Source organism: Acanthopagrus latus, chromosome 8 (genome assembly GCF_904848185.1).
Source record: "Acanthopagrus latus isolate v.2019 chromosome 8, fAcaLat1.1, whole genome shotgun sequence".
Taxonomy (NCBI): Eukaryota; Metazoa; Chordata; class Actinopteri; order Spariformes; family Sparidae; genus Acanthopagrus; species Acanthopagrus latus.
In genome coordinates, this window is record NC_051046.1 from 3,051,123 (window position 1) to 3,073,028 (window position 21,906).

Below are 21,906 nucleotides of genomic sequence, written 5' to 3' on the forward strand. Positions count from 1 at the left end.
CCGTTTTACAGTTAAGGTGCACATTAACATGGCTGTATAAGGCTTATCCTAGCCTGTTATGTGCAATACTGTTAATTATTAAAAAGGACAATGAAGAAAAGAGTTTCCAGCAAACAGATTATTGGCTGAAGTTATAGTAAAAGATATAAAAAAAATAATAATTTTAAATTGATTCACAATATTACAACATGGTTACTCGTTCAAATTACAGCGCATACTGTCGGGGAACCTTTTTTTGAGCGGAACGAATATTGTCCCGTGTTCCGACGATCGACGGAACCGGCCGTCACCATTTTGCCTCCGTGTGGAAAACACTAATAAATCGTCTCGTTTCAAGCCGAATTGAAATTTAACAACTCTGTCATCGTTTATCCGTTAAACCTTTGATGTTAATCGGTGACACATGATAGTCAGCTGCAGTGGAAAACATGAAAATCGCCTCCAAACGGAACTTAACTAGCAACAAAGCTAGCCGGTTCTCCACTTTGTGATCATGTTTGGACCGTTGGCGCCACAGAAACATGTCCGTCTTATTAAAACATTTATCGGGTCGTGTAAACAGACAAGTGGACGTCGGTGTTTGTCAGCCAGCTGTCGGTCCGACGAGGACATCAGGAGATTTATCTCGGAGAACACGGAGACCGTCGGACAGCAGAGTCTGACCCCGGAGGTCAAACTGCGGCTGTTCACGCCAAACTGCAGATTCTGGAGAGAGAGACCAGAACTGTGGCCTTTCGATGACCCGTACTGGGCTATTTACTGGCCGGGAGGTCAGGCGCTGTCAAGGTCATCTTCCACCCTAATGCTAAACATCCGCGGTTAGTATCTAGGGGGAAATCTCACCTGGTGGTCTCTGTCTGCAGGTATCTGCTGGACAACCCCGCGGTGTGTCGGGGCAGGACGGTTCTGGACCTGGGGAGCGGCTGTGGAGCCTCGGCCATCGCTGCTAAACTGAGCGGAGCTGCTCATGTTGTTGCCAATGATATTGACGCCGGTATGTATCTTTGTGTATCTGGAGTTGGAGTGAGTTTAAGATTTGAGGCACTCAGCGGCACCTGTTGCTCAGTTTCACCCGGTGTTGGGCAGCAGGAGGACGGGTAGCTCACCCCCCAGAACCTGAACCTGGCTGCACCGGAGGCTGATAGAGGGACCATCAGTAAATTACCACTGTTAACAGACTTGATGATATTAGTGAAAATCATTATTTTGACACTAAACTGATATCATGGAGCACACTTGTTTTGATGTATTTATAGATGAAATAATGCCCTTTTTTCATTAGCTTCCATGTCATGTGACCCAGAAACTCCAAATCAGTGTGTAATTGTATTATTAAATGGGACAAATAAGACACAACTGGTTGTATTCAGTTTTACATATAACAGCACCCTGGGAGCCTTGAAGCGTGTGATTCTCCACACCTAATGCCAAACCTCCCCCACTTCACCCTCATCCAGGTCACCCAGCTGTCCTGTCTCCTCCTGCAGCTCACCTACTACATGACAGAGCTGCTCACTGCTGGGACATAACCATTGCAAAAAAATTTCTAGTGCATTGTTCTTTTTAAGTTATAAGATTAATTTCAAAGTGCTTCACATGTGTCGAAACGGGCTGAAGCACTTCAGGGCAAACTTGGGCATAGAGGAGAGAACGTGGGAGTCAGACGGGGGAAAGAGATGAGGGAGACGTTCCCTGCAGTGAGCTGGGCGACCTGGACGGTGTTTAGCATTTGGTGTGAAGAATCACATTCATTCAGGCTCCCCTTAAAGGTTCCGGGGTGTTTTTTTCTTATTGTGATTACTCTCACATGCAGCAGAAAGTGAATGACTTGTTGGGGCAAATGTCATCTTCCTTTATAAGGTGTCCGTGGTCAGTAAAGTGACTGAATGGTGCGTCAGTTTCGGTACTTGTGATTGCTGCGTCACAATGTCATGTGTGTTATAATGTTTGTCATAGCGTTTGCCACAGACTGTAGTGCAGTAGAGGGTAAAGTAAATATGTCTGTTTGAGTTACAGTTGCAGCTGTCGCCACCCGCATGAACTCGGAGCTGAACTGTCTTGAGCCGCCCGTGTGTCTCACCAACAATATGATTGGTTCGCCGGTCGAGGCCTTCGACCTGATCCTGCTGGGTGACATGTTCTACGACGAGGCCCTCGCCACAAGCCTCCACAGCTGGTTGGACCGCTGCATTAAAACCCACGGCACCCAAGTCCTGATCGGAGACCCGGGGAGGGCCCAGTTTGAGGAGCACAGCATCCGACGACTTCTGCGTCTGCTCGCTCAGTTTGAGCTTCCCGAGTCCGTCAGAGAGGAGAACTACGGTCTGACCTGCAGCAGTGTTTGGTGCTACTGTCCTGAACTCTGACGACCGGAGAGGATCCACTCTGCTTTTAATGTTTGAATGTAATTTAATATGTCACATGAATTCACCTATAAAACGGACTGTGTGAGGTGATTATGTGAGCAGTTTGTAGTTATTTTCTGCCTTATGGTGAAAATACCTGCAACTATCATCTGATGTTTTAACACTCAGGGTGCAAAGAGACAGAAGCACAGTCATTATATGTGGATGTTTAATTCTTTGGATTCACACACACAATTAAACATATCTCTTTTATTTTTGCTTGTGTGTTTCTTACACATCCTGAGCTCTAAGACAATAGTGACGGGACAGGATTCTCCTCTGTAGTGTGATGGGAAAATTCCTTTTCATTATGGGTTGATGAATTTTGAACTATTTTGTTGAATATGATTTCTTAAAAACATTTATCTAACTTGCTTCATGTGACTGATATCTCATGCAAATGTATGAACACCTAACCTCTGCCCTAATGATTGTAATAGAGTCACGAACCAGCCAAAACTCAGATAGAAAGTCGCCTTCTTGTCTCATGTTTTATGTCTGATAATTTTATGCTTCACACAGAGTCCCAGGTCATGCGTCATGAAGTTTTAACTTTATGTCTTGTGTTGATGAGAAGCCTGTCTGATTGGGATAGTCGTATGTACGTATGTGTGTAGCTTAATCACTGCTGGCGCCGAGAGTGCTTGTCTCTTCCTCTGACCTTGTTGTTATCTGTGTATAAATTGTGAACACTCCTTTACTCTGGGCTCATTCACTCGGCTCATGAATTTGACTGCGTGGTAAGTCCATCTGCAGATGGTTGGATTAAACTTACAGAAAAGACAGATCTGACTTTACTCTTTTATTGACAGAAATTTCCACTACAGTAGACAAGTGAGCTGTTAATCAGCTCTGAGGTGGGCATCAGAGATAAGCTACAGGAAGGGACCGACACCAGAGGTTCGGAGCTGACTCAACATATACATTGTCACAGAGGGAAGAGAGACCATCCATCCTGTCCTCTTTAGCTGACATCAGCAAAGTTAAGCAACACAGATAAGAGATATTTCAGAGGGGGTGTGAGGAAGACCCATCCTTCTTTTCTCCCATTAGATAGATGAACCTTTAATCCACCAACGTGACCAATTAGGAGAAGTAGGCATGTATGGAGATTAGACTCTAAAAAGGCCCCACACACCAGAGAAAGAGGGGTGGTAGTGGGTAGATTTCCTAAGATCGAAGGCTCAACAGCGTTGGGCAGAACTTTGCCAGGATTTGAGAACACCGGTGAGCGGCCGCTCTGGTTCAGATGCAGGTTTGAGATCTCTTTGAATAAAGATTGTTCTATCATTCCACCCAGCCCTGCTTCTGCAGAATTCATTCAGCAACATACTACACGCCGACATCTTTGATGAAGACAGCCCAGAGATGACAACGTCTGTCCAAAATCATGGGATGAGTCCTCTCAGCTACAAAGACAAACACAGTCTGAGCATCAGCAGTCAGTATGAATCCCTAAAATGTTTAATATTAAATGTGCAATTATGAAACAAAGTGAAACAGTATCAGTAAAATTATTATTACCTGGCTAAGGACAACGTGTGTGTGTGTGTGTGTGTGTGTGTGTGTGTGTGTGTGTGTGTGTGTGTGTTGTGGTGAAACAACTGTTCATTTCTTGTTTGTTCAGAAGTCTAAAATCAACAGGACTGTCATACCCAAACACTGGTTGTGGAAATACCCACCTCCCCCTGCAGCCTCATGGTCTCATCCTTACTCCTCCTCCTCCACTCTGCTGATGCGGGTATTCTTCCCTGGAACTTCCCTCCTTCTATCCTGGAGCCACCACAGCTGCACAGAGCCATGCCAGACACCAGCAGCTCCGTCTGTCTGTCCTCGGTTTGTTTTTTTTTTTAGAAAACCAGTTGTTCTCCTCAGAATACACTGCTGGCTTTAAGTAACTCTTGCCTTAGTTTCCCTCTTGATATATCCCCTCATATTTGACTACTCTTTTTACTGCATTTAAAAAAATAAATAAAATAGACATGTTGTATATTTGATGACATGATTTATTGTGGTTACATTTCACACTTTGTTATAATACAGAGATTCAATCAATAGGTGCAGAGTAATACATATTTCAACCATCCTTTGTGATTTCTTCACACTTGATTATTCTCTTTAACATTACAGCAATTATTACCAGTTATCATTAACTACTAATAACTTGCTATGGTTACATTATACTACAGTGTGTTTGTGTGTTTGTGTGTCTGTGGTGTGACATTTTTTATTTTAAAAAAAAAAAATCGATTTCTGACGCAGCCCCACTCTGTCTGTGAGGGATTCTCACATTCATCCACATAAACACATTAATCACTAGTGAAGTCATCAACATGTGAAATCACCTCCAAAGTTTCACTTTGAGTTTCAGTTATTATGAACTCAGGTTCTCAAAAACAGCAACACACCACAGCTAACATCTTGCCAAATCACGCCTCGGGCTTCCTGTGTGAATTTTATTCTTGTTGTAACAGCCGTTGGGTTGTTTTCAATTGGCATCTGCACATGAAATGTAAAAACCACAAAAGCTCGAGCTTCAGGCGAGATTCAGTTTCGCAACCTCCTCTGTAAGAGCGTCGTCACAGCGGTGTGGAGCGAGAGATGAAGTTCACATTTACTTTATTCAGAGTTCAGATACAGTGTTGTTGTTTTTGGTGTTTGTTTGTTTTTTTATCTTTCTGCCGCAGTAATCAGAAAAAAAAATGCTTTATAAAAGAAATATGTACTGAGAAATGTTGCAGTGAGGAATCATCTGAGGAGAAACCACAGCTGTTATTAACAGAGGAAGAAGCATTTTCTGGAAATCGTTATGCGTGATGCCAGAATATTAAATGTCTTCAGTTTTTCTTGACTTTCTATAAACAGAACTGTTAGTCAGAACCAGACAACACAAGGGGACATGCAGTCTGGTTTGAGTCCATCTGGGGAAAACAGATAATATAATAATTATTGAACAGATTGTGATGGAGCCAGTGTAAACAGGACGAAGACGTTTACTTCTAACTAAAAGTTGTTAAACCCTTTCAGTGAATTTCTTTAAATTCCATTTGCAGTCAAAACGTTATTTTGGCCATGACTGAAGATTTTTATATGACGATCATGACAAAATGTGACACAAATGGCTGATAGGTTGAAGTGACGTCCTGTATCCATATAAAACAGGTCAAAGGTCAACTTCACTGGGGCTGCACGCTGCTCTGCTCAGGAACAAAAGGGGGAAATCTGAGTTGCCCGGAGGTCACAGCTCTGGCTGCACGGGGGAAGGTTGTTTTGAGGCAGCGGGGGAGATTACAGCTTCTGCCTCCCGGACGACCGAGGTCAACGTCTAAACCTTCACTATATCTCATACGACAGACACAATGATGCCATGACAGACCAAACTCTATTAGCTGCCATTTGTACTGTTAAGCTGTGTTCTCCTCGATCAAACCTCGTTAGATACTTCAGCGTAAAACATCACGACTCCTGGAGTTCCTCTCTCACCTCAACAGTGACGATAATCTTTGGTCCCCACCTTGAATCTGTGGCCGGAGCAGAGGAGGATGAGAGTCTGAAGAGGTTATATGACTGCTCAGTAAATGTGAGACATAAAAATGATACACAGACTCTATAACTCCAGAAAGAAATGACACCGTTTTTATTTCTTTTAATGAAGACTCACTCATTTGTCTCTAACCAATGATTCACCGCACTCATTTTGGTTATAAAGCAGAACAAGCTGCTGCTAACATGGTCTGAGTTGTTGAAAAACTTTCTTTTTATTAAACTCTGTGTACACAAACAATGTTGTCAGCGCTGGTGTTCATGTGTAGAGACCCTGGTGATGCTACCAGCAAAGTTTCATGTTGTGTCGAGATTTCTTACTGTTTTAAAACATGAAAATACGGTAAATCTTAAAAGTGCCTCTTTCGTCATAATTATCCTTTTAAACAAAAGTTTGACTCGGGTACATTCACAAAAAAAAGCCTAGATTGCATTTTGGCGAGAGTTTGGCTTTACAGAATGTGGCGGATGTTGCGTTTACATGTCTCGAGAGGCTCGAGAGGATTTCTGGTAGAGCAGAGGGCAGAAGTTTGCCAGATATTGGGAACGCCCGGTGCGGCCACACTGGTTCAGGCTTGAGATCAGTTTAAATAAGGATTACTCCGTCATTCCACCCAGCCTTACCTCCACACATTCTTCCATCACCAAACTAAATGCCGACACTGTTCTTTGAGCTACGAGTTCCTTAGTCTGTTTTGTTTGAAATTTTTGATTGCAAAAGAAAAACAGTTCTGTCTGTGTGGAAAATGGAAGCTGTTCCCACGTATGATAGTATGTGGCTGATAGGAATGTCAAACAGAAAGATGGAAAGACTGAGATTCTGTGACGGAGACAGAGGAGATGTGTTTGATAAGATCTGAGACCCAAAAGTTCTGCATCTCTAATGACGCACCTCGTGTGTTATCATTTTGTTATGACTGTGGTTATTGAAACTGATATCCTCTGAATTTGACTCTCTTTCCATGTAGTCAGCTAACTGGTTTTACTGGTATTAAGCTTTGGGTGAATGCTGTTGCACTTCTGTTTAAATAGTCTGTTGGTGAAGTCGGTGCGTTTCACTGGAATCAACACTCAGATATGTTGATAACTCCCATGACACCAAGAGCTGCACTCACCTCCTTTTGTCAAACATGGATGTAAACTGTAATCTGATTGCTGGAGGAGGCATATAACCATAATAATAATTCTGCTTATTAAAAAACATTCATGACCATGAAGCAAGACTGAAGACTGAAAGCAGTATTAAAATGCACGCGTGGCCGTTTGGTAGATTCAAAGCTGACGTTTGCAATCCTTTTAGATTTGGGAACGGCAAACTTCATCTGCTGAGCGGGCAGGTTTCTGTGACAGCAGGTCAATATTTGAGCTTAATCAGAGAGCGTGTGAACAGGGTTTCACTGGAGGAGTGGAAACCCTTCAGCAATTTCACCCTGCTAAGCCTATAAAGTCGTTCTGATGAGACATCCTGCATTTTGATGAGGGCGGCTCACACATGGACGTGTAAACAGACTGTTGGCAAAGCGCTCGAGCGGAATATCATCAAAATGTTTTGATCTCTAGATACGAGCAAATACGGCAGTTCAGACGACTGAAGGCGTTATCCTGTAATACCTTCTCTTTAATAACTTAAATGTAATTTGAGCAATCTGTTCTCTTGTGACTCATCATTATATACTTGTACGTGTGAGACGAAATAACATCTACTTCAGCTTTATTTAGTTATTTAGTCATTTAGGTATCAAGCCATGAAGAGGAGAGGAGAGGAGGTGGATAACCACAAGAACAGATGTCTTCATCTCAGCGTCAGGGCTCCTGTATATATCAGTCTGTCTGTCAGGCTCCAACACATAAAAAAAACAGGATGCCAGTTAATAATAATGATAATAAAATGCTGCACACTCTAAAATGTAAGTGATTGAACATCATCAACTCAAGCTGATTTAGTTACGATGAGACCAACTGCTTGACTTCTTGAACTTTAACAAATTTAAAACTATTTTGATTACAATGTGCTGAAAATCAATTGGCTCCACTAATTTAAGCGTCTTAACTCATTAGAAGGTTATCAGAGTTTAGTAGTGGATTTTTCTGGCTCCTCCGGCTTCCTCGCTCAGTCCAAAGACATGCAGGTGAAGTTAACTGGTCGCTTTTAATTGCTTTTAATCCCATTAAGAATCTAAGTAAAAAAAAAAAAGAAAAAAGTCCTTGCATGTGGATGAAACTGTACCTCGAGTCAAACATACCAACATGTGTGATGTGATAATGTGTGACCAAATGATACTGACCTCCAGGCTCATTGATGGAGGTCAAGACACACATTTCAGCCCCACTGACTCCCTGCAGCCATGAAATTAACAAGTCATCAAAGCTCTCTGATGAGATTTATACAATCTAGCGTGTCACTGAACATTTTAGGGACATTAACACTAAACACTTTCCTCATGAGACAGACGTTTGATTGTTAGCAGGAGCCGACATCGCTTTAAAGGGATAGTTCAGGTTTTTTGAAGTGGGGTCATATAAAGTTCATGTCTATAATCGATCTGTTCCCTACCGTGATCACCGATCAGAGCAACCTCAGTTTGGAGAAGCAGAGAGCCGCTCCAGCCCAGACGCTCAGCTTGGTACTGCAGTGAACGGGGTCCAGAGAAAAAGCGAAATAAACCACCTAAAACAAGGCTCACCTTAACAAAATCTATAATAGCTCAAGTGTAGGCTGTAAAGGGAAAATTCACACCGCTTTACATCTCCGTCAGACCGCCCTTTCTTTTGGCACGACATTTTCTCAACCGTAGAACCTCTGTATCTCTACGCATTAGCAAACTGGGCAACAGCTGATCTGCGAGCGGTGGAATACAGCACGAGGCCCAGCTGTCAACCACCAAGTCATCGTGCTAAAACAATACCAGAATCAGCCCGTAAAAAAAAACCCAGTGTACACTATCTCTAACACTAACACTAGCATCCAGGAGTTAGTCTGAGCCTGAGCGAGATGTAAAACCGTAAAACAGGAGGAATACCCGGACCAGATCTCAGAGTGAATGTTCTCTGTTTCAGCTGTGTTCTCACACAATATGTGTCGTCTACTTCACACGAAAATTAGCTAAAAGGTGTGTTATAGTAAGAATTTTAGTCTTATATCATAATATAATAATAAACATTACACCTGCACGGGCCGCTAGCTGCACGGCTAACTGAGCGAATGAGCTAACAACAGCGACAGGTAGCAGCATGAAGCGATCACTCGGGTGACATGCGGCGCACGATTCTTACATACTGCGTCTTTAAAGCCTTTGGGCTTCATTTCTCTCTGTTCCGAACGTGAACAATTATTACCATTATTACTGAAGTACTTCTGACTAGATGTAAGATCATCTTCATACGGGTTTGTTGTTTCTTTCAAACAATGTATGTGAAGATCAGATTTTCTTCAGTTTTTGTCTGTCAGACGATCGTTATATGTTTGTCAGATTAGATCCTGGACCCAGCTGGAGCAGAGAGAAGCTTCTCTGCAGGAGTGTGACCAGATGCCTCAAGCAGATAAGCCAGTTGGGATGCAGGATGAAGGGAACCTACTGATTTTGTAGTGTTGACAGCTGAAACAGGTGACAGTGACCAGCACATATGAATATCTGTCTGAGACGTCACTGCAGAAGCCGGTTATCATTTTGCATCTGGGACAGTTCACTTTGTTTCTATTCAATTCTTGTGAAGTGTACTCTAGTTTCTCCATTGAGTCCTCGTCCAGTGTTTCCTCTAACCTCTGAATCAAAGTTGCTGATGATCCATCGAGTTATAGATTGATATACAGAATAATAATATACACATAATAATATATAATAATATACACACACAATACACCTCAGCAACTGTGGACAGATATCTTTATTTCCAGAAAGAGCAGCAGAACAAACATTTAACAGTTGTTCACAAGAACAATGTCATCTTTGTCCGGTTCAGTGCAGGGGAGGGCCAGGATGTTCCCAAACCCCTTCCCTCACTCCCATACATACTGTGAATAGTGCATGTAGAGTTAGAAAAAAAAAAAGAAAAGTACAGGACGTCAAAAACTAAATCCCATTACTTGTTTCTTATAAAAAAATATACATATAAACATGCAAATATTGCATACAAATATTCTTCATGTAGAAAAAGAAATAACATGATACAAAACATATGGTATGAAAATATATGGCTTAAAGACTAATCTATATTATAAATCATCATTTGGCATAAAATATCTGAGACACGAGGACATTTCATCTGAAGTCGATGACTTGCAAGCTTTCACAGCCACGTAAACAAATGAGCATTTAGTGTCGAATACGTGAACCGTAGACTGTAGAGTGTTACGTGCAAATACTTACAAAACTGGCACAACTCCAATTCTCCCCTTAAATATACAGTACAAAGGCAGGAAGACAATTTCTCTAAGTATCTTGAAGGGATTTTTTTTTTTTAATGAATTATTTCCTTGAGGTAAAACAGTCTGCGAGTTCTCTGTTGTCACTAAAACTTAATTCCTCCGCTGATGGCTGTGTCTTCTTCTTGTATTTCTTCTGAAACTCCTGGAAGAGGCTGGAGGTCTTGGGAACTGAAGGTGAAAGTAGAGGGCTGTATTTCTTCTCAGGATTTGGATACCATGTACCTATGGAGCGATACAAATCATACCGATTAGGAAAAAACTGTTCTCGCTGCCTATATAATGATAAAGACATCACAAATTATGAACAATGTACACATGATTTAGTTGTTTTTCTTACCGACTGGCCTTGAAACAGTCTTAGTGGGGCTCTTGTCTTTGTCTTCATCAAGGGCAGGTTTATCTGAAAATAATCAAAATAAAACGGGAGGCTTAGCTGCAATGTTACAAAATGACAAAATGACATTTCCAGCCCAAAGAAAAGAGCAGTTTTCTTCTGCTCAGGGCTGTAAACACTGCACTGATGGTGAGACACAATTTTACAGTGTGTTATTTTGGAGTGAGTTGGAGTTTCTGATCAACAGCAGGCAGCAATCCTCAACATGACAAATACTTTAGTAGATGCTTTACACACACACACAATCACACACTACTAATTTAAACATTTATTAAGAGCATCATGATTCATTTTCATTGTCTTCCAGCACTGGCTGCTGTGCCCATCTGGATTAGTAAAGATCAACAGCTCCATGTGTTTACGGCTTTCTTCCACAAGCAAAAAGTCACATTACGACAACTTGATCGGTGGGTTCCTGCAGGTTAGGGCTGGGCAAAATTAAAGACCACTCTTTAGTTATTTAACAATGAACAACAAACGATAGAAATTAGATATCTCAGTTATCTCCACTGTAGCCTGCTCTTCCTGTGGTGTGGAGCTGAAAAGTTCTCGGCTGCATCGATTTTGAACTTTATTTTTTAATTCATTCCTCGCAACTTCCTAACCTTTGTGCGAGCACAGAACAAAAATTTCTGTACTACTACTACTAGTATGTCATTTCTGCCCCCCCAAACAAAAGACGTAGGCAGCATGGGATCATGGGAGTTGTCTTCATTGTTAAACAACATGTGATTCAAGCAGAAAATGTTCACAGACAAGAACATGTTTTAAAGATTTGTTCACTTCATGTTGAGTTTCATTTGCCAAAGTCTCTGGGTTTGAACATTGTCGGAAACATTTGGGAAAACAATGCAAGAACACAACTCAATATATACTACAAAGGTCTAGTTGTTGCTGTGGAAAGTTTGTCTTTAAGAGAATAAACTGTAGAAAATGCAGAGGCTGCAGCTTGTAAGTTTAAAAGATTTTATTTACAGGGAAAAAGAAAATTGCGTGGGAGTTCCTCTAATACAGAAGAAAGCAGGTTTGTTTGGTCATAGATGGGTGCTTATTCTGCTTACGACCAAAACACAATGGGATCTCGGGTCTCCTTGTGAATGTTGCATGACCCCCAAACAAACAGTCATGCAAGGGCAAAAAACCTTGCAGTAATATGCCAGGAAAATTCTCTTACAAAACCCCAAAAGCTTGTGTGATGTAGGTTGTTTGAAAGATGTTGTAAATGTAATGTTGGCATGACAAAACCATTCAGTCAATTGTCTGTGGTGTGCGGTTGTGTGTCATCATTAATTCAATCTCAGTATTATGACTTACTTGGAACAGAGTCATTGGTTTCCTTTCTGTCGTTGGATCCATCTTTGAAGTCGAAGGTGTTGGGTAACACGCTGAATCTCAGGATGTTGTTCTCCTGGAGGGGCCTGCCAGCTTTGCTTCCATGTTCAGCGTTGCTTCTCTCTTGGTCAGCAGGCTGTTTGAGTGTGACCCTATACTTCCTCTTTGTCTCCTCTCCATGTTTGAGTCTGGCAGGGAGAGACCTCCACCTCTTCTTCAGACTCATGCAGTGCACTGTACCATGGTTTGAACTTGAGATCCTTGTTTCAGAAGAAACTGGCGGCCTCTCTGTGTTGGTGGGGACAACCGCTTCAGCTTTCTTGATACCAAACCCAGATGAAGAGGAAAAAGTACACTTCCATGTTTTCAGTTTGGTTTGGCGCCTCACTGTAGTTAGTGGAAGACTCCTTCTCCATTTTTCGTGAATCCTCCATTTGACTGACTGTTCCCCTGTCGGGACAGTATCACTAAGCTTTTTCTTCAAGGGACTGAGCTTCACAGAGATAATTCTTGGGGGCGTTGGTACTCCATCAGGCACAACTGCTGGAGATGAATTACGTCTCTTTCTGCCCCCAATCAAAACAGACTTGTCTTTTGGTGCTGAGCCAAACAGTGCCAGTTGTACAGCTCTGACTTTTGAAGCTAAAAGCTTCTCATCAATAGAAACCTCCTTGCATGCTGAGGGCTCTGAATCCACAATACCAGGGAGTTTGCATTTGTTCGATTTCTTAAGGGACAGGAAAGACCCATCATGACTGCTTTGTCTCTTGCGCTTTTTAACATTTTCAAGTGGATCGCTGTGGCTGAAAGTTGTTTGCATTGCCGCCATTGCACTAAGTTGCGTTTGTTCTTCTTCTGTTTCCGATGTTGACACTCCCACATCTGTAAATGTCAGCTGAGCCTGTCCACAGTCCTCTTCAAGGTCTGATAGCCAGCTGGAAATCCCACTTTCACTGCCGGGGGGATTGTCGATGTCTTTGTAACTACTGACTGCAGTACATGACTGCGCATTTTCTTGAATATAATCCACTCCAGGGTCCGACTGCATGAAAGTGTCACTGCTGCAGTGATCTCCATCTTCGTTTTCACTCAAAACTATAATGCTTAACGGGCTACTATTTATGCTTGAGTGGGAAATGTTCTTTGGTTTGTTGTCGGAGTATGAGAGAGATTCGTCATCATTTTCAGCAAAGGCAAGGTGTTGACTGAGATTATTGCATGTTTCAGAATGATCATATGTGATCATTTCACTCTTGACATTGTCCTGGCCGTCGGCTTGAGTCTCTTCTTCCGTGTGAAATTTGGTGTCTGAGCAGATCGCACCAATGTCATCATCCGTTTGCACCTCCATCTCTGCTTTGTCGTGGGTTTTTTCAGCACAATCTTTAGGATTCTTCTCATTTATGCATTGGCATCCACTCAAAGGTGGGTGTGACCCTGCAATATTTTCCAACCACCTTGAGAGGCAGCAAACCTCTTCTACTGAACAGCTGGACTTGATCTCTGGTTCTGAGACATTCAGTGTGACATGTATGGCTTCCAGTGGTTCGTCCTCCACAGAGCTATCCATGACACTCTCTGGCTGACTGTCTGTTGACGTACTTAGTGGCATATTCCTTTGTGCTTGCTCAAAGATAACTTTGGCCTCTCCTGGAGACAAAACTTGGATTTCAAATGAGTAAAACGGGTCACTGGAATCACATTTTGTTTCGTCAGGGGAGTCGGCTTGTGTTGAAGCTGTAACAGGAGTGGAGGCTCGTTTTTCTTCACCCGAGTCAACAGGTTCGAGCTCTGTTTGAGACGAGATCTTGTCAGGCACCTCACTTGGAATTTCTGCACGAATGCTTTTGACCGTCTCTTCCTGATCTGGCTGTCTCTGACTCTCAGGCAGGTAAAGATGATGCTTCCAAGACCACGGGAAGCCAAACTCTTTGTCAATGTCATCGAGCTGCTCATTGACATTCAACCATGAGGATTTGTAAGGCAGTCCTACATAAACTTCATCATCCTTGAGAACATGGTATCCTGAGAGTGTCTTCTTATACCCACGCTTTAGTTCTGACAGTATGACAGAATCTCTGGTTACCTTGTGTTTGCTGATGTATCCAGTGGCATTAGACAGTAGGCTCTTGTACCAGCCTGTCCTGAGCCAACATGCCAAGTTACTAATGGTGCCACCCCAATGCAGGTCTAATAATTTGGTTCTAGAATTGAAAACAGCGGAGTTGTTACTGTGCTCCATCTGAGCTTTTTCTTCATGTATCAACTTACCTAATGCACCTAATGTCCACGGCTCTGTTGGGACTGATGAGAGCAAAATAACATTGTCATGAGTTGGACTCTGACCTTTGTCTTCAGCACCACTTTGTCTCACTGTCACTTCAGAGGCAACTGACTGTTGAGCTGTCATCGCAACACACTGGTCTTCTTGCGTGCCAGTAGCTGGTTCAGATCCTGTGTCATCTGCACAGAATTGTTTTTGTGAGTCCTGATGCCCAGCCGAATCTGAAGATGATACTTTATTTGGGTTTTGGGAGTAAAGAAAGGCTCCTTTTCTGATATACTGATCCTTTTTGTTTTTTGCCACAGTTGGTGAAGTAAATAATTTCTCTGGGCTACTTAAAGATTCAGCTGATGTGGTGTGCTCAGCTGACTGATTCATCGTGTTAGAATAGCTATGCTTGTTGGCAACCTGGCAGCTTTCCTGTGACAACGGTTGTACGACAGCAACAGCTCTTGTGCATGTGCGACCGGGAGAGGAGTGAATGGAGGCGTCATTTGCCGTGACCGATGAGACTCGTACTTCTAAGATATCACTTGGTAGAGATGATTCTGCCTGCTTTCTCTTTCGTGAATTACTCTCAGGCAAATTCTTCAATTGAGCTGTTTCATGTAATGCTCCAACTAGACTCCCTTTTGAGACCTTGTTACTCTCAGGAATAATTGCATTGGCTGCCTTGCCTCTATTTCCATCTGTCGGTCTGACCTCTCCACAGCTACCTGATATTGCTGTGATATAGACATTTGGTACATAGACATTTGGTACAGAGCTTTGCTGTGGTGCATTCACGCTGTGCTGCTTCCTTGATATAACACAATTAGACAAGGATAGTCCAGAATTGAGCGGTAATGATATGGAGGCATTTGAGTTATAACTGTTAGTGATGGTCTGTGTCACAGGTTGCATATTTGCATTAGACTTCTGTGGGAACGACTTGCGTAAATCATCCTCTATTCTTGCGATGATCTGGGACCTGAGTATTTGATCTTGTGTAGCAGCAGCAGGATTTAAGGGAACATCATTTGTTTTGGACAAGAAACGTTGAGTTTCATAGTTCATGTTGACATGTCTTGAGTTGACATTAGTTTGGTACTGTTGAGTCATCTGCCTCATGCTGGAAACCTGCTCTGTAGTTCTGTAATTTCTGACAGAGTGAGCAACAGCCTGATTATAAGTTGGTGGAGAGTTGGAAGAAGAGAATCTACGCTGACTGCGATTCTGGTTATGAGCAGTCTGCCTTTTGGGTGCACTGGCAGACACTGATGTGCTGGTGTAAACCATCTGTTCATGTGCCTGTTGGTTAAAACGTGCTGACATGTCTTGCTGAGGGTGTGCAGTATTTGATTTCATCGTGTTTGGTGGAATGACAAGTCCAGTGTTGGAATGAAAACCTTGCTGAGTGGCAACCTGTCGTCCATTCATGGTAAGAGGGTTTCCATTTTGCACATTTGTAAGTGAGTCTTGTAGATTGTCCACATAATAAATGTTAGTCTCCCTTCCTGCTGTCAGCTGAGACGAAACTGTCCGATGAGGAACTCCTGAGTTCTGCCGGTGTGAAGTCTGTCTGTCAGAATAAGCTCCATCACGAAAGGTGGAATGAGCACTTTGTGGTGGTCGGACACATGTGCTTGAGGAGTTATTTGCTGTCCCAACTTGCTGGATCCACAGTGTGGGTGAGGTAAGTGGAGTAGCACCTTGTTGTGATTGAGTCTCCCCTCCTGCTGACAGCTGAGAAGAAACTGTCCGATGAGGAACTCCTGAGTTCTGCCGGTGTGAAGTCTGTCTGTCAGAATAAACTCCATCACGAAAGGTGGAATGAGCACTTTGTGGTGGTCGGACACATGTGCTTGAGGAGTTATTTACTATCCCAGCTTGCTGGATCCACACTGTGGGTGAGGTACGCAGAGTAGGACTTTGTTGTGATTGAGAGGGTCCAATCTGTTGGTATTGTCCATTCATCCATGCAAAGGACTGCATTTTTGTCCTCTGTTAAGCCTTGCAGTAGGTCAAAGAGGTACCTTTCCTGAAAGAGGAATTTAAAAAAATAAAGTGTCATAAAACGCGTATGCAGTGACAACATGTTAAGTGCATGCAGAAGAACCTGGATCCTGTTGAACACAAAACGCTTCTTCAGAGTCTATTAGAGAAAATGCTTAAGAAATTCACTGCAGTTGTGCAGAGTCTGTTGCAAAATAGATAATTATGTTCTCTCAGACAGCAACCTCAATAAACTCCTGATTCCAGGACAAAACCGAAGTGGATTTCTCATGACTCCAAGTTATCTTCTCTTGGAGATCTTGATGAGTCACCACCTTTCCTCTGAAAAGATTGAGATGCCTTTCTGTTCTATGTAGTTTCTATCCTGGGGTTTCCGGAGCTTAAAATCAGGCCTGGGCATGTCTGCCCATGGTCTGAACATTAGTACCCAGCTCCTCTTAGTTCAGAATGTATTGTCAGGTTTATTTGTTTCTAAACTTTCCATTAGGCTCGTCCTTAAGAATTGGTAGGGACCATTTCATAGCCCAGAGGTCATAGTTCTCTGCGTAGGATGTAAATGGGAGTCAACCTATTCGCTCCATCTTTTAAGTGATGAAAAGGGTCAAATATTGGTGTGCCATGCATTCAAGCAGCCAAGGTGACAAAACATGGCCAATTGTGACACAAAAATTGCAGCCTTTCGCCAGGTTGTAGGTGTGAATACTCTGAATCAACAATCTGTGCACTTTCATTCTAAGTGAGTGAAGAACACAATACCATCAACACACACAAACACACAAAAAAAAGATATACTAGTTTAAATATGTAAAATGAGTATAATTTACTAGTGTATGGGTCACAATTGATGAGTCCCAAGGGACCAGGAACCAGGACCGGCTGGGTCTCGGCTCTTGGTCCAACACTTCACTAAATGGTAGTCTTCAATGTAGGCTTGAGTCAAGAATAAAGCTAAATTATAAGATAAATTACTCTGATAAACGTGTGGTTTACCTTTTCCCTGTATCACAATCCGTACACTCAGGATCTAACAACACAAAATATTTCCCTTGAATTTCAAAGTGCAGACTGTCAGCCAGGTGCAGCTCTCTGCACAGGTCACACGGCTTTTTTGTCAGCAGTAGGTGAAAGGCTGTACAATTGTTTATCCACAGTTCATGTCTAACAAACATGTTTCCAAGTGCACTTCATTAAGTGTGTGTGTGTGTGTGTTATCAAACGTAATGAGCAGCATGCAAACGCAATACTGGCCAGGAGTGGAGAGACCAAATACAGTGGTACAGTGAAAATGTTTTATTATTGAGGGAGAAAGTCTGTGACCCATCCATCATTTAAGATTTAATGACCATCTGGGGAAGGATGCTATCCCATCTTCTAAAGTGATAAACCAGTCACATTTTCACACCAGTTTCCTTATTTAATTATTTCAAGTGGGAATTCTGCTGTTTCATATCCAAACAGTGAACAAGTATTGAATGAAGGGACGTTGGGACAACTATTCAATTTATATTTTTTCACATGATGCGAGTTGACTTTACCTGGATATTAATTTACTCACCCACACAGCAGGCATGAACTATTATAGGAAAAACACGGAGAGACAGTTGGTCCAAAGATTATTGTAAGAGGCGATTTTTAACTCTTTGTCCCGCGAGACTGACAAGTTAAGTTGTTGTGAGAGAAACATTAAGGGATGCGTTGTTAAAGCTGTACAATTTTACATATAAATATTTCAGTCATTGTCTACCATGGGCAAAAATAGTAAACAGTCGTTTACTAAACCCCTAAGAAGGAAGAGCAGGAAAGGTATGTTGCTGACAGTGATCAAATCCAAGTGCTTATTTTAAAAACAACACATTAAACGCTAAAGCCCTCCTAGAATACATGACTGGAAACCCATAAAATGCCACTTAGTCTGGAAGTGTCAGTCAACATGTTGCCGTCAGAATCATCAAAACTTTCAAACACGCTTGTTCCCTTATAGAACAACTATAATACTTATAACTATAACTATAATAATAATAATAATATAATCAACTGATAACTCTGGGGAAGCTTGAACACCTGAGTGAGCTTTTTTCCTCCACCATGGTTTGGGTTGTTTTCATTTCCCAAGAGCTGTGAGTTACAGTGTCACTTTTTTTCAAGCTAGTTCGAGTTTTATGCAAGCTGCTAAATACATAAAAAATCAAAAAGTTGCGAGGAAACTAGGTGCAAAATCCAAATCTTAGGAACTCGTATAAGTAAAAATGTGTCACAAAACAGTGTTTTAATGAAATGCTGCAGCGAGCCACATCATCGTGATTTTTACTAGCTGTTCAATGACAATGACTTGCAATAGTATAAACGATAATATTGTGAATTATATCGCAATTATCTGTCAGAAATAATCTTTTTTTTTTTTTTTTTTTTAAACACATCGTGCGGCCCTAAACTGCACACATAAGTCTCGGGCTGAGTTGTGCCATGCTCCAGAGAGTGATACCGAACAGGCAAACGTGTATAAATCAAGGAGTAAAAATCAGTTTAACACAGTTTAGACCTCCGGTGTGCACCGCCCAATAAGTTCAACCGCAGGCTAAAGAAGTTAGCTAAAACAACTTACTTTCAAATTACTGTGTGAATCGATGTAATTCAGCGAAGAAGAAGACGCAGCTCCTCTTTCTTTTCTTTTTTTTTTTTTTTTTTTGGTTCCTGGCGTGAATTCATCCACAGTAGATCTGTTCCGAGCTGCTGTATCACACTCTGGCCGGGATGATCCCACTTCTGTCGGCGTGACACGGAGAAACGGGACCGTCCGACAACCAGCCCGCCTTCTTTCTCTCTCTCTGTCACTGCAGGTACAGCAGCGGCTCAGCCTCTTCTTCTTCTTCTACTACTACTACTTCTGCTACCTCTTCTTCTTCTACTACTACTTCTTCTTCTTCTTCTGTGGCGCTCTCTACTCAGCGCCTGCCGTGTGACGTCACCTGCGGGAGGAGGACGTTAGGTTAGCTCGTGGTTTCCTGCTGCGCCACAACAAGCGAAAGTCCCACTTTTTTTATTATTATTATTATTATTTTTTATTATTATTATTTGTGTGTGTGTGTGTGTGTGTGCTGTCTTACACAAAACAATGGCGGTCTCACCAGCAGAGTGAACAGTGGGTTATTTCTCCTGAGCTGTCCTTTCTTCACCTTGTCTTCTTTGCGCTTGTTGAGAATTCCCAGCTGTTGGTGGGCTGGTTTAAAGGAGTCCACTGCATTCCTCAGCCTGACTGACCTCACCCACCAGGCACAGGCTTCTGCTGCTCATCACTCTTCAATGGAGGAGCAGGGAGGAGCAGGAGGAGCAGGAGGAGCAGGGAGGAGCAGGGAGGGGAGAGGGAGTTTATATTTCTGCAGTTCAAGAAAGAGTAACAATGAAATACAATTACTGAGTAACACGCTCTTCAAAGCCCAAATACTGACAAGTGTAAGTCTAAAAAAAAAATAGAGATAATAATAAAGAGACATTTGAAGAATAAAACAACAATTTGAGTAGAAAATAAGTTAATCATATTATATAGTAACTATGCTATATGCACATAATATGTGGAAATGTGCAGGTTGCACTGACATGATAAATAACAACAGAACAAGAAAACAGTCAGTCTTTAAGTGTGTGGTTGAGTCCATAATCGGTGAGCTGTGTTGTGTGGTCCAATCGCTGATCGCTTGAGGCAGTAATGTTTTTAATGATGTCTCAAAATGTCGACTTTATCCACGACGCTGTATTTCACCTTTGTTCTCAACATTTTTCTTGAGGCGCATAATGAAAAAGAAAAGAAAAGAAAAACAAACTCCAGGTATTGGCCCCATTCCTAGTTCCCGCAGGCAAGCCAACCTGTCTGTGGTCTGAGGTGTGTCATGTCATATGTGACGCTTCAGGTGCATCTGTTTTTGAATGTGTGGTAAAATAAACATAACCCTATTGTGAAAGAAGCATCTGTAAAAACAGTTGCAGTGTTTCAACATTAACCAATGTTAGCAGGCACAAACGTGGAAATATCATTTTCCCCAGCTGGCAGGGTGACAAAGAGTTCATTAGCAGAGTTACAACACTACATTTGCTGGTGGAAATAGTGGACCGAGGGCCAGGTTGGTTCAGACAAACTCAAACAATCGTCAGAGTTAAATGATGATCAGGTTTTACGCCAAAAAGCAGTCTCCTTTTATTCAAAGACTGTTGTAAAACTGGAGAACGGGCTGGAAAGGTGCCACTTTAGTGTGAGGTCAGTGTTTTGATATTTAAATCAACCACACATCGGATAAGCCGCCAACATTTATCACCCTCTTTGTTCTTAAAGACAGAATTTCTAGGGATTATGTGTTCTGGCTTGTAAATCCCCACGTCGGTCACCTCCTGGATGCAAACCTCCAATCTGGCACTTTTACTGTTACCTCATTGCTGTTAATTGCTGGGGGGCTACAGGGACGCCAGGCAAAGGTTGTTGCACAGAAATGTCTAGAAAAAAACAAAAGGAGATAAATACACGCGTTGTAGAGGAGCTGCAGATACATTCACCACCTCATCTCATCATAAGTAGGATTCATTGTGTTCAGGATGAGCTATTTTATTTAACTTGCAGCACACTGAGTCCTGCCCCCACCACACTGTAGTATAACAATGCAGTTCCCATACACAGCCCACCCCTGCCCTGCTCTCACTAAAGGCCAGAAAACACCCTCTTGTCAGTTTTCTTATAAACATGCACACAGCTGAACTCACACCCACATCTGGAGTCTATACATCAACACACCGGACAGTTATCACCTTTTGAGTGTCAAAACCTAAGAATGAGACAAGGAGGGGAGTTGGTAACACGAGTAGCACAAAAACAGGCATAACTCTCACTTCTGTCCATGTTGGCGCCAGGATTATGTCCAACTAAACCTTCCTGGCCCAACCGGTGATGTGAAGAGAGTGAAGAGTCAGTCGCTTAAATTGATGTCCCATGTGTATTAATTTAAAACATATTGCATTTTGGTCTGTCACGGAGCGAGTGCGTCTCTCGTATCTGATACCGTGAAGGTTTAGATGTTGGAGGAACACAACGTGACCTTGGCTGTCTTGGAGGCAGCAACGTTAATCTCCACAGCTGCAGACAGAGAGTGTGACCTTGTAGTGTCAAAAACTACTTGTCTAAATTAACAATGAACAGACCTTCTGACTATACAAACACTCACAGATGGAGCCTCAGATCAAGGAAGAAACTGCTGGTCTTCAGGTGAAAGACATTTATTTCACACAGCAGGATACATGCGGTGATCTCTCCCAGGATGAACTGGTCTCTCTGTCTGACTCTCCCAGCTTATATACAGTTTTGTTCCTGGGGTTTCCATGCCCCTGGATCCTCCTTCTTTTGGCCTGATCCACACATTTTTCCACTGTTTCCATATTTGGATTATTCCGGTGAAACGTCTTCCTTACAAGGCCTTAAAGAGGAGCTCGACACACCACTCTCAGACCCCCCCTCCCCCTTCCTGGGCCTTGGCTGTCATCAGGCAAT

At 42.4% G+C, this 21,906-nt stretch overlaps 2 protein-coding genes across 4 annotated transcripts in view; one reads left to right on the top strand and one right to left on the bottom strand.

Annotated features, from left to right (window-relative positions):
* The first annotated feature begins 215 nt into the window (after window positions 1-215).
* Window positions 216-2,618, top strand: etfbkmt (electron transfer flavoprotein subunit beta lysine methyltransferase). 2 transcript variants are annotated; one of them, XM_037108156.1, is made up of 3 exons: window positions 226-786; window positions 864-994; window positions 2,017-2,618. In XM_037108156.1, the coding sequence occupies exons 1-3, from the start codon at window positions 494-496 to the stop codon at window positions 2,364-2,366; spliced, it is 774 nt and encodes a 257-aa protein (XP_036964051.1). In that variant the 5' UTR covers window positions 226-493; the 3' UTR covers window positions 2,367-2,618. The 2 variants fall into 2 exon arrangements, with proteins under 2 accessions (XP_036964053.1, XP_036964051.1); XM_037108158.1 differs by lacking the exon at window positions 864-994 and having other exon boundaries at window positions 216-818.
* A 7,197-nt stretch (window positions 2,619-9,815) lies between these two features.
* The window catches only part of LOC119024897 (solute carrier family 41 member 2-like), a 32,513-nt gene continuing 20,422 nt past the window's right edge, over window positions 9,816-21,906 (bottom strand). The window contains exons 1-5 of one of the 2 annotated variants that reach the window (XM_037108102.1): window positions 19,505-19,648; window positions 18,982-19,345; window positions 12,083-16,404; window positions 10,712-10,774; window positions 9,816-10,596 (exon numbers count right to left, since the gene is read on the bottom strand). In XM_037108102.1, the coding sequence (XP_036963997.1) occupies window positions 10,415-10,596; window positions 10,712-10,774; window positions 12,083-16,358 (4,521 nt within the window). In that variant the 5' untranslated portion in view covers window positions 16,359-16,404; window positions 18,982-19,345; window positions 19,505-19,648 and the 3' untranslated portion in view covers window positions 9,816-10,414. Of the gene's footprint in view, window positions 10,597-10,711; window positions 10,775-12,082; window positions 16,405-18,981; window positions 19,346-19,483 lie in introns of those variants that run through there. The other variant, XM_037108103.1, reaches the window with a different exon arrangement.